Raw genomic sequence first — 14917 nt, 5'->3', positions numbered from 1 at the left:
TTTCCTTTATTGTTTTTTTGCCCAACCTACGATAGTAGAGGGGCATTATGTTTTTTGGTCTGTCGTCTGTTTGTTAGTCCGACCTTCTGTTCGTTCGTCCGTCCTTCTGTCCATCTGTTCGTTCGTCCGTCTGTTACACTTCAGGTTAAAGTTTTTGGTCAAGGTAGTTTTCGATGAAGTTGAAGTCCAATCAACTTGAAAATTTGTATACATGTTCCCTTTGATAAGATCATTCTAATTTTAATGCCATATTAGAGAATTTATTCCAATTTCACTGTCCAGTAAACATAGAAAATGATAGTCCCTACAGAGGGGGGTAAAACAAAATAATTTTATTAGACTTTCTAAATATCTTTTTACCTTCCCTTAAACTAAATACAAGATGTTTCTTGGACCTGAACATACTTTTACCATCCAAAATATACACAAAAGGTAACAAGAATGTGTCCACAGTACACGGATGCCCCACTCCCACTATCATTTTCTATGTTTACTGGACCGTGAAATTGGAATAAATTCTCTAATATGGCATGTTTTACAAATGTACCATTATCTGTCTACATGGTATGTCTGTAAGTCCCAAATTGGATTCTGTTAATAGCTAACTTTAGTTTGTCCCAACCAAAGGTTATGAAACTTACGCACAATGTTTACTTCCACAAAACATAGATAATGGGTAGTGTCACTTTTTCCTTTCTTTCTAGAGTATGCCCCTTTACAAATATAAAATTTGCTGAATTTTTGTACCTGTTCCCTAACTGAAGTTTGTCTTAACCAAATGGAATGTATATACAATGATTATTATCACAAAACTCAGATCAAGTACAAATTTGGGTAGTTTCACTTTACTGTTCTTGAATAATGCCCCTTTATATAAATGTTATATGCAAGCAGGGGCATCATCTGTCCCATGGACACATTCACCATTTATGTTTCTTATCTGTCTACAATGTTTCCACAATGGAAATACACATAGTTTTTGTGAATAGCCTCATAATATATACATATTTCTTTATTTAATGATTTTACTGTGATATCTGCAAATTTGAAGTAGTTCTTAAAAAGATAATTCTCATGGACCAAGAATATGCCTTAATGTCTAAACTACTTAGTCCTTTATACTTCTATTGATGGTATAATTAACTTTCTTTTATATAATAATACAAGTGTAAATTAAGAAAATTGATGTGAAGCCTTTAATATTTTAATTAAATGCACCAGCATAGATATTGCAATAATAGTGTTTAAAAATTGAAACATGTTTACAAGTTGCCCAATCTTAATAATTAGTATTGGTCAAATGAAGATTAATTTCTGAATTTGCAATAGATTTCATCTTCATTACAATTTATTCAGTCGAGAGGTAAATTTAAGTTGATGATTTTGATAAGCAAACTTTTATGTGTAGTTTTTTCCTCATGTTTATCGTGTTCTAAATTTTGATCTTCCTTAATATCAAATTTATAAAAGGGCTTATTTTCAAAATTTCATCTTAATGAGGGAAATAAGTGAAAACTAGCCTCATTACAGTATATTTATTAACCACTGTTTCATCATTAGTTATATATACCATTCTATTAAACCTTTTATTTCCTATTACAATTTTAAATTGGTGATGGTTTTAGTATAATCATAATTTTATAATGTCTAGCAGGTTAAGCTGAAATGTTTCAAGAAATTTGCAATCTTAAAGATTTTTAAAAGTTTACTTTAATATAAGTTTTATAGCTCATATTTTATGTTTGCAGAATTTCTTTTGCAGTCTGAGGAATCATATCAAAAATATTATATATAAACACGTTTTTTTACCAGGAAAGGTCAAATTCATATTTAATAATTAATATATTGTGGAAGCAACATGATTTCTGTATCAGCAGGAGAAGATTTGTATTTATTGATTATAAACATTTATTTCATCAGTTCAGTATCTATTTATAGGATGTTGTAGACGATCAGACTGAGACTTTAAAGAAAGTGAAACTAGAGAATGACAGATATAAACAAGAGCTCACACAAAAGAACAGAATGATTGGGGTATATATTCTTACATGTACATATTCAATATTACATATATACATGAATTATAACAGTTCAAATATGCTAAATAGAGATTTTTTTTTTTTAAAACAGTATAAATTTTATGAATTTTGGTCCTCAATGGTCTTCAACTTTGTACTTTATTTCGCCTTTTAAACTTTTTTGGATTCGAGCGTCACTGATGAGTCTTTTGTAGACGAAATGCATGTCTGGCGTATATACAAAATTTAGTCCTGGTATCTATGATGAGTTTATCTACATATACAATGCAAATAAACACTTATTTTTCTTTATTCAAATAAACTGTCTCACACTTAAAATTGTCAACATGTCTCTAAGTTTCCAGATTTGTATACTGTACTAGACTGTTTGTGTACTGCTATTTTACATGTCCAAGAGGGTGGTACACAGTTATCTACCTTAAGTAATGAACATATCAGTATATGATTGTTTTATTAAGAAAGCCCCAGGCATGTAAAAATCATCTATGCAGGCCAATAGAATATAAGTAAATTTTTGTATTATTGTACTTTTGCTAGTGAATTTTTAGAAAAAGTTGTGAAGAATGCATCGCATCTGTATACTTGTCAGAAGTCTAGTTACAACTTCACATAATTTTTAAATAATGTCCATACTTTATATCAAAGCCACTTTTCTCTTTTGTCAAGTATTATAAAAACATTAAAATGAAACAAATACATCTTTCATCATTTTAATTTCAGAAATTAGAGGATTTAATGAAAACAGCAGCACAGGACAAAAAGGTAAAATTCCTTACAATAAGAAATGAATGGACTGATTTTGTGTCACGGATGGATACCCTATATCTATTATTTTCCTATTAATTCTTGAACATTACATTCATTGTATCTGTGATATATAAGTAATTGTTATATTTGAAATACAAGTGCTTTTGGTACATTTGGAAAAAAAATATCCTGACACATATTTTTACAAAGCCATTTTACCATCTTTTGATTAAATGCCTTCTAAATATCCCATTTTATTCTCGTAGCACTTTCAATATGCATAATAAGAGTGCATAATAAGAGTGCTCTTGGTGCAGCTGTTTTAAATCACATTATAAAGCATAAATTTGATAAATTTCCCCTAAAATGAATATAACTTTCCTAAAAGCAGTTCTAAGAAGGTGTCTTACCAATGTTTAATTTATCCTTTTTCATCATAGATTTTTCTCATTACATATCAGGCGGTGAGTTTTGATTTTCACTTTTGATACATGAATCCCAAAACTTTACATTATTGAAAGTAGTTCAGTTTTTAGAATAGAATAAAGAGGCACATTGAAGTGAATTGAATTTATGCACTTGTTTCTGGGGTTACTGAGGTATTGATTTTAAAACAGACTGTATATTGCTGTCAACAGGCCAGGAATACCCCTGTGTTTAGATTTTCAGATTTGTGATATATGTAATATCATGTGTTTTCTACGCAAGTATACTTCTTAAAAGTTTATTTTTTTAAAAATAGCAATTCTGTAAGAATGTAAAAGATGTCCATTTATATATGCAAGCAGGGAAAACCACATTTGAAATTATACAAACAATTTCTATATGACCGCAAATTTTTTTGCGTTTATTTAATGGTATGCGTCGTCATCCAAAGACACATTTAGTGTCAGGAAAATAACTTTAGTTTTAAGTGAATGGATCTCTCTGAAATTTTATAAAAAGGTTTTAAACCTCTAAAGGAAGGTTGGGATTGATTTTGGGGATGATGGTCCCCATCATTTTGGAATTAGGGGCCCAAAAGGGACCCAAAACAAGCATTAATCAACTTGTGTATAAGCATTTCAATTGCTCTGAAATTGTACCATCAATGTTTAATACCAGAGGTAGAAGGTTTTGATTGATTTTGGGGGTTATGGTCCGAAATGTGTAGGAATTTGGGACTAAAAAATGGGCCAAATTATGCATCATTAGTTTCAGTCAATAACTTGTGTTTAATTTAGTGTTTTGGGAGGGGGGTATGGTTCAAATCATCCAGCAACTAGACACAAAAAAGGTGGAAAACGGGTTTTTTCGGGTTAAAGGACAATTAAGAAAATAAAGCAGTGAAGGGGAGGTAATCCAATTAAAATTTGAAGAACACTGTTATATATATGTTTGATAACTTGGTTACCTCCCTTACACTGCTTGAAAATTATGTATTAAGAAATGATGCTTGAGACCTGTAGCTGTCAATTTATTTTTAGTAGTTACTGTTTATAAATATTAATTTTAACCATGACTGTCATTTTATATTATAATATTTTATGATGTAGTTAAATGAGTAGTTATTTTTGCAAACTCCTTTAGAAATTTTGATTGAGATTTTTTTTAATAAGGAAAAGGGGGGAAAATGTTGGGGTAGGGGTGTAAAATTTTTCTCATTTCAGATTTCAGAAATTAAAAAGAATTTTTCTACAAATATTTTTTTTAGGGGATACACAATGTAATGAAAACGTTAAGTTGATTTTATAGAGTTATTTCCCTGTAGTGTTAGGTGCCACCTTAATATTCAACAGCATATGGAAGATTTCCCTTATTTCTTGAGGTAATTTTAAATATGTTTAGATATTATAAATATATATTAAAGTCTGATGATATCCTTCTCTCTGAAGCCCTGAATGTCTCTAGATCACTAAATAGTTTAAACAAAAATAGTTGGTATAGTTGTATTGCTATTCTTGATATAGATCTTAAACTTATTAAAAATTCAAAGATGGATTTAAAATCACTAATTTACCGGAAATTAAAACAGAAATATTCTTGTATTTGGAAATCTGAACTTTATAATGATAGACAAAATAAACAGCATGGAAATAAACTAAGAACTTACAGATTATTTAAAGAAAATATTTATATGGAAAAATACTTATTAATTTTAAATGAGGATGAAAGGCGACTGCTCACTAAGTTTAGAGTCAGTGCACATAAATTAGAAATTGAAAGAGGCAGATATGTGGGGCTTCGAGTGGAGGATAGAATATGTAAATTATGTAACACTGAAGTTGAAGATGAAATTCATTTTCTTCTTCAGTGTCCTGTTTTAGAAAATAAAAGATCTGAATATATAGATTACTTAAATAAGGTTAACAAAAACTTTAAAAGCCTCCCAAATAAATCAAAATTAATATGGTTAATGTCATCTGAGGATAATGTTATAATTAAAAAAGTAAGTTTATTATTGTGTACTTTATTCAAAGAGAGAAAATCAATTCTAGATACAGTTTAGTCACCGGTAGTTTGTCCATCTATATTATATTGTAAAACTATATATATATATATATATTCATCTATTTTGCAGATATTATTTAGGTGAAAAAAACTTGACTTTGTTTAATTGTTAAATAATCAATGTAATCAATATGTAATCACTTGTATGAAATTGAACTTAATTGTACTGCTCAAATTATTGGGCGTCATAATTGACAATAAAAAACTTTGTATTGTATTGTATTGCATAATGTATTGCTCAATTGCAAAAACAAATAATTTTTAAGTTCATTAGACCCATAGATGCAAACCATTACAATTTTTCCGATCAAAACAACGCTATTACGGTCAAAGACATATAGTTACGGATTCCCAGTCATTGCTGTTCAAATTTGTAAAAAACAGATTTTTATCATTGCTTTTCCGAGATGGTCTGGTATTTAGAAAACACCAATGTAATGCTTTCAGTTTCTCAGGAGTTCTGGACCAATCCTTTGGTAACTAACTGCCTTTGAAGAGGCAAACTTGCATTATGAAGTAGCTTTCCCCCTTTCTCTATTTCTCCTTGATAAAATGAAAATGTACGAGTCGAGAACGTCTGATCAATTAATGAATGGAATACATACTACAGATAACATGTTTAACAAAACATGTTAGGGTACATCACTTTGCAACAACTCGTCAGTAATTTTTTGGTAAATGCACTTTTTTTGAATGATTACTGAAAACTTTTCAAAATTACGGAAAATTTGAAAGATTGTTACTGATTGTGTCAAAAGGAGGTTGGCATCTATGTAGACCACATTCATTCTGTGTCAGAAACCTATGATGTGTCAACTACTTGATCACAATCCAAATTTAAAGCTGTATCAAGCTTGAATGTTGTGTCCATACTTGCCCCAACTGTTCAGGGTTTGACCACTGTGGTCATATAAAGCTGCGCCCTGCGGGGCATCTAGTTATTAAATGCATGAACTAGAAAGGATGAACTTAAGCAAAATGTTAAAACTTTTAAATAAGATGAAATTAAACAAAATGTTTTCAAAACTTAGAAAGGATGAATATATATATAATGTTTAAACTAAGAAGTGATAAATAATGATAAAATTTGAGGTGAAAATCGTTCATTATTGATGACAGATATTTAGAGTAATTAGTAAGTACGACTCCTATACCTGTCTTTTCATGTGACTGTTTAGCAAGAAAATTGTCCTGTTATGCCATCTCTATTAAATTCTGGATTTGTTTTATATGTTGTATCTTTGTAATTTAAGGACTTAGAAAACAAAGTGAAAGAACTTGAGTCTGTCCTGGATGAAAAGCAGAAAAGCATCCAGAAAAGAGATAAAGCTGTAATGGGAATGAGAACTCTGATAGTGGAGAAAACCAAGGAGGTAAATATTAGTTCTGTTTTGTTACTCACCTACTTTAGGCTTGATGAAAACCTGTAAGGGAGCTACCATTTGACTTTTATGGTGGAGGTTGGAGGGATAGATTTTTATAAGAGGGGGCAGGACAGAAGTTTTGAGTAAAATAAAGGCAGGATGACAATTTATGTTAAAAAAAAAGTCAGAATAAACTAATTTAAAATAAGACAGGACCTAAAATAATAGAGTGAAAAATTAAAGGCAGTAACAGATATTGCAACTAAAAAGAAATCCAAGACAAAACTTTTTATCCTAGCCATTTGATGTGTTTCAAGATTCCCCCTCAACAATTTCCTGTTTACCTTCAAGTATTTGGGCAGAGGTATCATCAGTGAGCAGTAGCTAAGGCCAGACTTTTTAGCTCACCTGGCCCGAAGGGCCAAGTGAGCTTTTCTCATCACTTGGCGTCCGTCGTCCGTCGTCCGTCGTCGTCCGTCGTCGTCCGTCGTCCGTCGTCGTCGTCGTCCGTCGTCGTTAACTTTTACAAAAATCTTCTCCTCTGAAACTACTCGGCCAAATCAAACCAAACTTGGCCACAATCATCATTGGGGTATCTAGTTTAAAAAATGTGTGGCGTGACCCGGTCAACCAACCAAGATGGCCGCCACGGCTAAAAATAGAACATAGGGGTAAAATGCAGTTTTTGGCTTATAACTCAAAAACCAAAGCATTTAGAGCAAATCTGACATGGGGTAAAAATGTTTATCAGGTCAAGATCTATCTGCCCTAAAATTTTCAGATGAATCGGTCAATTGGTTGTTGGGTTGCTGCCCCTGAATTGGTAATTTTGAAGAAATTTTGCTGTTTTTGGTTATTATCTTGAATATTATTATAGTTAGAGATAAACTGTAAACAGCAATAATGTTCAGCAAAGTAAGATCTACAAATAAGTCAACATGACCAAAATGGTCAGTTGACCCGTTTAGGAGTTATTGCCCTTTATAGTCAATTTTTAACCATTTTTCGTTAATTAGAGTAATCTTTTACAAAAATCTTCTCCTCTGAAACTACTTGGCCAAATTAATCCAAACTTGGCCACAATCATCTTTGGGGTATCTAGTTTAAAAAATGTGTGGCGTGACCTGGTCAACCAACCAAGATGGCCGCCACAGCTAAAAATAGAACAAAGGGGTAAAATGCAGTTTTTGGCTTATAACTCAAAAACCAAAGCATTTTGAGGAAATCTGATATGGGATAAAAATGTTTATCAGGTCAAGATCTATCTGCCCTGAAATTTTCAGATGAATCGGTCTATCGGTTGTTGGGTTGCTGCCCCTGAATTGGTAATTTTGAGGAAATTTTGCTGTTTTTGGTTATTATCTTGAATATTATTATAGATAGAGATAAACTGTAAACAGCAATAATGTTCAGCAAAGTAAGATCTACAAATAAGTCAACATGATCAAAATGGTCAGTTGACCCGTTTAGGAGTTATTGCCCTTTATAGTCAATTTTTAACCATTTTTCGTAAATTAAAGTAATCTTTTACAAAAATCTTCTCCTCTGAAACTACTGGGCCAAATTAATCCAAACTTGGCCACAATCATCTTTGGGGTATCTAGTTTAAAAAATGTGTGGCGTGACCTGGTCAACCAACCAAGATGGCCGCCACCGCTAAAAATAGAACATAGGGGTAAAATGCAGTTTTTGGCTTATAACTCAAAAACCAAAGCATTTTGAGGAAATCTGACATGGGATAAAAATGTTTATCAGGTCAAGAACTATCTGCCCTGAAATTTTCAGATGAATTGGTCAATCGGTTGTTGGGTTGCTGCCCCTGAATTGGTAATTTTGAGGAAATTTTGCTGTTTTTGGTTATTATCTTGAATATTATTATGGATAGAGATAAATTGTAAACAGCAATAATGTTCAGCAAAGTAAGATCTACAAATAAGTCAACATGACCAAAATGGTCAGTTGACCCCTTTAGGAGTTATTGCCCTTTATAGTCAATCTTTAACCATTTTTCATAAATCTAAGTAATCTTTTACAAAATCTCCACTGAAACTACTAGGCCACAATCATCTTTGGGGTATCTAGTTTGAAAAATGTGTCCGATGACCTGGCCATTCAACCAAGATGGCCGCCACAGCTAAAAATAGAACATAGGGGTAAAATGCAGTTTTTTGCTTATAACTATGAAACCAAAGCATCTAGAGCAAATCTGACAAGAAGTTAAATTGTTAATCAAGTCAATATCTATCTGCCCTGAATTTTTCAGATGAATTGGACAACTGGTTGTTGGGTTGCTGCCCTCCAATTGGTAATTTTTAAAGAAATTTTGCCGTTTTTGGTTATCTTGAATACTATTATAGATAGCGATAAACTGTAAACAGCAATATTGTTCAGCAAAGTAAGATCTACAAATAAGTCAACATGACCTAAATGGTCAATTGACCCCTTAAGGAGTTATTGCCCTTTATAGTCAATTTTTAACAATTTTCATTAATTTGGTAAATTTATGTAAATTTTTACCAAATATAGTTCTCTGTTACTAATGGGCAAAGTTCATGATAGATATAATTGTAAGAAGCAAAATCGTTCAGTAAAGTAAGAACTTCAAACACATCACCATCACCAAAATACAATTTTGTCATGAATCCATTTGTGTCCTTTGTTTAATATGCACATAGACCAAGGTGAGCGACACAGGCTCTTTAGAGCCTCTAGTTTTATTATCTGTTTAACGAGATCCACCGACTCCACATTGCCCGATTTCAAAAAAAAAAAAAAAAGGGTCACTTAGATTGGTTTTATTTTTATTTTTAGTGTCGACTGGACCAATTTTGCACTTTTATTTATTTTATTTTTTTCGTCCCCTCGACCCTATTTTTTTACAAATTTTCTCGTTAAACAGATAATAAAAAAAGTTTGGCCTTACTATTTCACTTGTTGTTCACTGGCCTTCTGTTCAGGCCAAATTTGAGAAGACTAATATTGACTTATGAATTATATTTTACAGGCAGAAGACTTCACTAAAAAGCTGGAGGATAAAGAGGGAGAACTGAAAGCATTACAGAAGGAATATCAAGATATGAAGTTAGGAAAGAGCAAAGTAAGTTTTTTTACTGTCAAATTGCACGATTTTTGTAGTATTATGATTTGCAGTGAGTTTTAATGATTTTTATTCATTTAACTTCATTTTTGACTCAATTTAAGTTTTAAATGTAATATATTGTGTGTTGTGATGTTTCATTCCATTTTGCGTCAATAATAAAAGTGTCAATAGTTTAGCAACACCTACATGTATGGTTCATTTAATAATTACATTAGAGCTGCGTCGGATATAGATCGACCTTATGCAAGTGCATATACACAGATACGTGTATATAAGACTTTGATCAATTTTGGAATAATTCAGATATAAAAGATGCATTTTGGTCCATTTTAAAGGGTTGTCTTCTTATGAAAACCTACCTTTGGAACAATAACAGACCTTCTGTAGAAATTGTTTCAACCCAAAATAGGTGAACAGAAGTATTGCATAAGGTTGATTTCTGTCAGACGCAGCTCATTAGATGTATGTTTCTTTAAAATGCATTGTTTTGATTGGCTAATATTTATCTCAAGTCATTCTGAAATTAACATTCATACACCCCAATGATTTAAATTTGTTACCCTTGAAAAACTTTTTTAATAGGAATGCTTTTTAAACTCTAAAATCTAAATATTTAGGTTTACACAAATGGAAATTATGATTCAATTTTTTTCTACAAGTTAGGCTCCTTTGAACTAAGAATTTGGGCATAAATATACTATTGCAACAGTTTGTCACCACGACCTCTCTGAAAAAACAGAACAGATTTTCATGAAACTGTCTAGGTAATGAGAACATACTATGTACCTGAAATTTTACTCAGATTTTGTATATTTAGGAGTTGTAAAGCCACTTTAAAAATAAAACAAAAATATACCACTGCAACAGTTTGTTATTGCAGCTGAGCTCCTCTTAAACCACTCGACAGAATTTTGTGAAATTTTATATAGAATAAGGACATAATATGTACATGTACATATCCAATAGAAATTGTATGCCCTTATAACTTGAAGTGTGGGGGCATATTTATTGTTTTACCCCTTTAACTCCATCTTTCCTTATATTATGGGTATATACAGTCATAGGACAAAAGTGAATTTGGTTGAAATACATAGCACATAACTCACTTTTGTTTAATGGCTGCAGTTATTTCAGCTAACTCCCCCATTATGCCCCACCTACGATAGTAGTTGACTGTTCATCCTGCTTCAGTTTAAAGTTTTTGATGAAATTGAAGTCCAATCAACTTGAAACTTAGTACACATGTTCCTTATGATATGATCTTTCTAAAGTTTTGACCCCAATTCCACGATCCACTGAACATGGAAAATGATGGTGCGAGTGGGGCATCCATGTACTGGGGACACATTCTTGTTTGTTATTAAATCTGTTTCTTTTAGTAAAAGGTCAACTTAAGCCATGGAAAAATAATTCATGGTTTCCCCTAACCCGAATGGGTCATTGTTTTACCGCCGAGTCATTTAATTTTTCTGAGGAAAATGGTGTTTTTTTTGCATTCATGCAGAGACAACAAAAAGTGTTGGAAATATGCAAGATTAAAGTTCCACTGTAGAAATAAAACATAAAGATATAAAATTATGTATGCCGGGTCTTAAAATTTTTACCATGTTAGGGGAAACTGACACAATTAATTTTCCTTGGCCTTACTATCAGTGTTTTACATTTCCAGAAATTTGCATTACTTCATGTTTCTGGAAAGAAATAACTTACTTTTGCTGGGAAATAGTTACGATTCCTAAAAAAAGAAGAAATAAAAAAATCCAGGAAAATAATTAAAGAATACCTGTTAATTAAAAGCAAAGTTATTTTCAAAATTTGTAGCCAACATGTCGTACAAATGCAACCATAGTACATTCACCGTTTACAAGTTTTGTGTTTTGTTTAACAAGGAAGTCCATCTTATCCTTTTCATAATTTTGAAAGGGTGCTTCCATCTTAACAATGATGTTGTTTGCAGTTTGAATATTACATCAAATAAGACAAAATAGTTACTGATGGCTAGCTTAAAACTGCTTGCTAAAGTGGGCATGGAAGACTCAGTACCATGGGTTGGTGGAAATCTTGAATTGCCATCTATATAAAATTCCAGTATGCAATCTGCAAATTTCATGCATTTATTGTCAGATGAATCATCTGCTATTAGTTTATCAAAGCTTTCTTCAATCTTCATGATCTTATTGGTTGGCAAGTCCCGGTAAGCCAAAACAAAGAAATGTGTCAGCCTTTTTTCCAAAATCCGAAATATCATTTCCCTGTAATCAGAGTCAACTGGTAATTTTCTGTAATATATTGTAGATATAAGATCAGAACATTTTTTGTATAAAAATATGAAATAATAATTTACCTTACATTTATTCAAATATTTATAATTTACTACCAGGTTTTCAGGAAAAGTATTTACTACAAGTTCTTACGTGATTTATCTGACCTTGACCTTATTTTTATAGGCAGACTACTGTAAATAAGATAGTTAACCAATTGTTTTATTCTTTCATTAAATGGGTTTAAACAAACTTAAGTCTTAAACTGTTTTAATGAGGTTAATAAAATCAACTTTTAACTGCATCATCTAATTAAAAGGTTAAAACAAGTTTAAAGTCAGACTGGTCTCAATTAAGGGATGTCAAAAGATTAGAAATTTAATACTGGAGTAATTGGTCATGATACTGGCTCTATTATAATAGTCTTAGATAATCCTGAGACTTTCAAATTATTAAACATTGTAGTTTAAGGCTAAACATTCGGAATAGATACCAATTTGTTAATATTTGAAAGATGTTTCAAAGTAAGGTAAATTGAGGGACACTGTAAGAAGAAAAATCTCAAGATTTATAAAAAGTAAATGAGTATGGGAGTACTAAACTTGTACTCATGTACGTGGCAATCCTAGCGAGTTCTCAAGTACATGTTGCCATGTTGCTGTCCCCATTTCTACAACAAAAGGAAGTGTTTAACGACCTTGACTGGCTATACAGCCCTCGCACGGTCCCAATTTTTTTTTACATCAAATTGCCTTTTATAGATTTGATTTTACTTGAGCCAAAGAGCAGTGCATTATTTTGTTTTATTTAAATGTCAATTTTGCATTAAGCTTAAAAATATACAGAAAACTTTTGTAGTATTTAAACAGCACTTTTTTTTATAGTTCCTCTTTTGTAAAACATGGAATTTTCTGCTTTGGGTCAATCTGTTTTGCATTTATTATTTTCATCTCATTCAAATGAGCAATTGCCAATAATTGTTTATTGTCCCCATTTTACTGATGTTACCTTTATATACTTCCGCTTGATTTAGTCAGTGAGAAATATATAGGAATCCAAAAATTGATATTTTATCACTGTAAACTAATGCCTGTTTTGAGAATAATACCCATAAATGGATTTAGCACCTATTTACCAAGGAACCTTCCCAACCTGTTAATCATAATTTGAAATGAAAAATATGTTAAGGTTAAGAAAGATCTTTATTGCAATTCATTAGTTTATAACATTGGGGGAAAAAAATAGTCAATCTAATCTAAAAGAAGATATAATCATTTTGATGGATTATTTTAGATTAGTTAGAATGACCATTAACTATTAATAAACAAATATACTTAGTGGCTGTCAAACTAAATATTTATGTATTCTATAGGATTATGAAACCTTCTAGTCTTTTTATTTGTTTACAAAACACTTGTTACTTATTCATAATGAATTTGTGTTGACAAATTTTAAAGTTAAATAAAACGACACATTAAAATTTGTTTTAGAATAGAATAGTTTGATTATATTTTGTTTGTTCTTTAATGTTACTAATACTTTATGAAATATCATTTTAAACTTCATGAATTCTAATAAATATTAATGCATGAGTTTTATAAGAATAGAGAGCTGTCCTTATAGTAGATAAACAAATGTTTATCTTAGGAATTTGATTAGAGACACTACAATTACAAATTTTTAATAAATTTAAAAAGAATTATCTTATAAAATGTATAGGTAATAAGTGGGTTAAATGGTTTTGATAACTTTGGAATAAAGAACGGATGCACTCATTTATTTTATGTAAAAGGTAACATAAAAATTCTTTGCTTTAGATTTCTGACAATTATTTTAACTTTTTTCCCAGTTTGATTTATTTTGATTTTTTTAAGAGATATCTACTGATTAATTGAAACATCTTAAATTCTTTCAGTAAATATTTACAAATTATGTCTCAGTGCTTTTGTACTGACTGATTATTAATGCCAAATTTTCTCTAAATGGTTAATGCAGAAAATCATTAGGATTTTTTGTATTCCCCATGCTTCGACAGCAACAGTATATATATTTTTGCCAATTTATCGGTCATAGAAACTGCAATTGAATAAAACTAAACATTGTAAATTGATATATATTATAAGTATAAGTGATTATTAACTTTATGCATCTAATGTCAACAGGTCAAGATAACAGTTTCTAGAAATTGTTTGTATTATAGGCTTGCTCTAGTATATTAAGGTTCTATAATGTTTGTCTTAAGTTAAGTTTTACAGACTTGAACCAATTACTTTTTCATACCGGGGTTTGTATCTCTTTTCAAAAACAAATTTATTTGACCGCTGGGCTGGCAGCATGATTTGTGCAATGAATGATTATAGTTTTGTTAGATTACACAGAAGTGCATGCCTTTAAACAGCTCTCAGTTCTTATGTGTGTGTTGTTTTGATTGTGTTTATTTAGGCGTTAGAACAAAAGCATGAAGAACTTAATTATTTAGAAGAGAAAGAATTATCTACACAAGCATATTTGCAACAACAAGAAACTGAATTGGAGGTATGTATTAATTATTTTTTTATGAAGAAAAAAATAATTCTGAACTTGTTTCTTCTTCCCTAAACCAAAGATACTTTTAATCTAAACTCTTTTAATTGGTTTAAAGATCTTGTTTTCAGAGCAGATGGAATAGTATGAGTGTTTCGATGCCCGTGTCTATTTTTTTACATTATTTAGTTTCAGAGTTATTTTTCTGTATTTTAATGACATTTCAACTTCTCATTGGTCCTTTTAACTATGATTTAAACATTTGACAATCATTCACAGATGTCGTTGGTTGGAACACACAGGCTCCAAGAAAAGGGAACGTCTAGCTTTCAATCATTTGCCAATCATAAATAGAAAATTTGTTTCCAAATATGTACAAATATTAAATAAATA

At 30.9% G+C, this 14917-nt stretch overlaps 1 protein-coding gene across 6 annotated transcripts in view; it reads left to right on the top strand.

The window, feature by feature from the left end:
• Positions 1 to 14917, top strand: part of LOC134707814 (myomegalin-like) — a 72383-nt gene that overhangs the window by 19074 nt on the left and 38392 nt on the right. For 5 of the 6 annotated variants that reach the window (XM_063567869.1, XM_063567867.1, XM_063567865.1 and 2 more), the window contains 5 exons: positions 1939 to 2034; positions 2760 to 2801; positions 6530 to 6649; positions 9645 to 9737; positions 14444 to 14536. In XM_063567869.1, the coding sequence (XP_063423939.1) occupies positions 1939 to 2034; positions 2760 to 2801; positions 6530 to 6649; positions 9645 to 9737; positions 14444 to 14536 (444 nt within the window). The remainder of the gene's footprint in view (positions 1 to 1938; positions 2035 to 2759; positions 2802 to 6529; positions 6650 to 9644; positions 9738 to 14443; positions 14537 to 14917) is intronic. The other variant, XM_063567870.1, reaches the window with a different exon arrangement.

The sequence above is a fragment of the Mytilus trossulus genome, chromosome 2, assembly GCF_036588685.1.
Source record: "Mytilus trossulus isolate FHL-02 chromosome 2, PNRI_Mtr1.1.1.hap1, whole genome shotgun sequence".
Taxonomy (NCBI): domain Eukaryota; kingdom Metazoa; phylum Mollusca; class Bivalvia; order Mytilida; family Mytilidae; genus Mytilus; species Mytilus trossulus.
Note: the sequence above shows the minus strand (reverse complement) of the source record. Positions and strands in the feature narration are given on the sequence as shown.